This window comes from Etheostoma spectabile, chromosome 20, assembly GCF_008692095.1.
Source record: "Etheostoma spectabile isolate EspeVRDwgs_2016 chromosome 20, UIUC_Espe_1.0, whole genome shotgun sequence".
Classification (NCBI taxonomy): domain Eukaryota; kingdom Metazoa; phylum Chordata; class Actinopteri; order Perciformes; family Percidae; genus Etheostoma; species Etheostoma spectabile.
This window is the reverse complement of record NC_045752.1, coordinates 19980647-19982834: the sequence shown is the minus strand read 5'-3', so window position 1 is coordinate 19982834 and position 2188 is coordinate 19980647. Positions and strand designations below refer to the sequence as shown.

Here is a 2188-nt window from a genome sequence, read left to right as displayed (position 1 = left end):
ATCAGTTTTCTGCCAATTAAGATCTGGTACCGAGGATATCATGTAACATGTTTCCTTGCCATGGATGTTGATATGTCTCAATCTTTGTACTATATGTGTATTTATTGTCTAACTCTGTATGTAATTTCCTTCTTTTGCGCAGAGCTTCTCGGGGGAACGCAAAATGAATTTCAGTGTGAAATGACAAGTTCACACATAAAGAAACTACTAACAGCTTGCATCTGAACAATATGTGTTATGTTCATGTTTCTGACGTCACATTCTCAGGAAGCACAAACAGCGTGAAGTATAACGTGCAGCTTTTGGTTGGATTTACCAGTGCACGGATTATAAAGTTGTCCCCTCCGTTTAATCTACTCATACATTTATACATAAGGTGTCTTATCCCTGCCCAACATGTGGGTACATTTACGCAGACGAACATATCCACACCACAGGTGACCAACCTGAGCAGTACCTTCACATCGTTTACATCACAGAACATTAGGCTGAGTATTTTATTTTTTATATTATTTATTTTCTGTAAAATGGGATCCAGAGTACCGGATCTCATTCATTACTTTAAATGCAATTCCAATTTATCTATCATTACATCATTTTTAGTGGCATATACTAAGGCCGCATGATATGAGGAAAATATCTGTGATTTATTTGACTGACTGCGATTGAGATATGGAAAATATCTATATATTGGATAATGGAAGAAAAGTTCATTTTGTGTATAATTTTCTAATATTCACTGAAAAATATTAAACATTTAACAAATCTAAAATGATTGTAGTGTGGTTAATGCAAGGATCTGTACTAAACAAAGATTTTTGTCTGTAAGATAGGATTTGTAGGCCGGGACGTCTCTGCTGCACCACAATACTTAATACTTGGTTTGACACATATTTTGCCTTTAACACATTTTGTAAAACTGAAACTTGCCTTGAGTGTGTCCTGTTGGATCTTGAGTTCTTTGGCGCTGGGTGTTGCTCCCTTGGTGCAGAGGATCCCTGAGAGGAGTTCATTCTGTTTGGACAGCCAGGCCTCAAACTCCCTCTTCTTGGATTTGTACCGTCCTGTACCCGCCTATGAAACCACAAACAACTCATAAAAACACTTGCACAGCACACACCAACACTGACACAATCAAAAAAGCAAGTAGTCTAGAAACACCATGCTGTGGTATGATGGGACAAAGGGAAAGCTTAGACAACATCAGGTCATTCACAGGTCACATGTAAGTCATGTAAGTCTCCTGAACCTTCTTCACATATGTGAAATTACAGTGATCAGTGAGAACGAACAGTCTCACTCGGTCACCAGATTTCTGTGCTTCTTTGTTTTCCTTTCAACGCATTCTGATAAATGGCCCTGTATGATATCAACCTAAAATGTGTGCACACCAAAAGGTATGATATCCTACAAAATTAGAAGACTGCCGGCTGGACATGCGATGCCGGGAGGTTATGTGTATCCACCCTGACCTCCCTTTGCGACCAGCCGCGTTCTTATGCAGCGGCCGACAATATAGTGAATACAGGAGTAATATTTGACATGCAGGACATGTGATAATAAAACTTACAGTAGCTGCACAGCAGATAGACAATTGAGTCTCTTCCTAGCCCTCTCCAGCTCCATATTATGCTATTTCTTCACATTTTCCGTCCATAGTAGAATAGTATAAATCCTTTTGTCAACATTGAAGATTTTCTATTGGCTGTGTAGAATGTTGATCTTTGGTTTAGCCTTGACAGGCAGCAGGGGCTTTTATGTCATTTCTAATTCACTTTTTATCCATTGTCAATTTTATGTGACTGGATGTTTCATAGTTCCCTCATCTGACATGGAAAAGAAAATCCTTCCTGTTGAATTACCTGTACAAACAATGAACCACTGTGCTGGAAAATTCTGGTTTGTTGAATAAAAGATTTAAGGAAAGAAGCTGACTGCGGGGCCCAGAGGGCATTGCCCTAACAACTCATGAAATACTTTCAGCAGATTGAATCAGTTCACTGGATCAGTTTGGGATGAATTCAGTAAATTAGCTGTTAAAATAACAAGCATTGAAGTATTTAGCACATCATTAAAAGAGAATTACGGTCAATTTCAACATGTAGCTCTGTTTTTTTAAAATGTGTAGTGTCAGTAGCAAGACAAATAAAACCAACCGGTGCTGTCTACACCGAGTTATCCTCCTGCT

General features: G+C 38.7%; 1 protein-coding gene across 1 annotated transcript in view; it reads right to left on the bottom strand.

The window, feature by feature from the left end:
• Window positions 1-2188, bottom strand: part of syne3 (spectrin repeat containing, nuclear envelope family member 3) — a 43271-nt gene that overhangs the window by 9998 nt on the left and 31085 nt on the right. Inside the window, exon 16 of the mRNA XM_032499810.1 lies at window positions 931-1074. Coding sequence (XP_032355701.1) covers window positions 931-1074 — 144 coding nt within the window. The remainder of the gene's footprint in view (window positions 1-930; window positions 1075-2188) is intronic.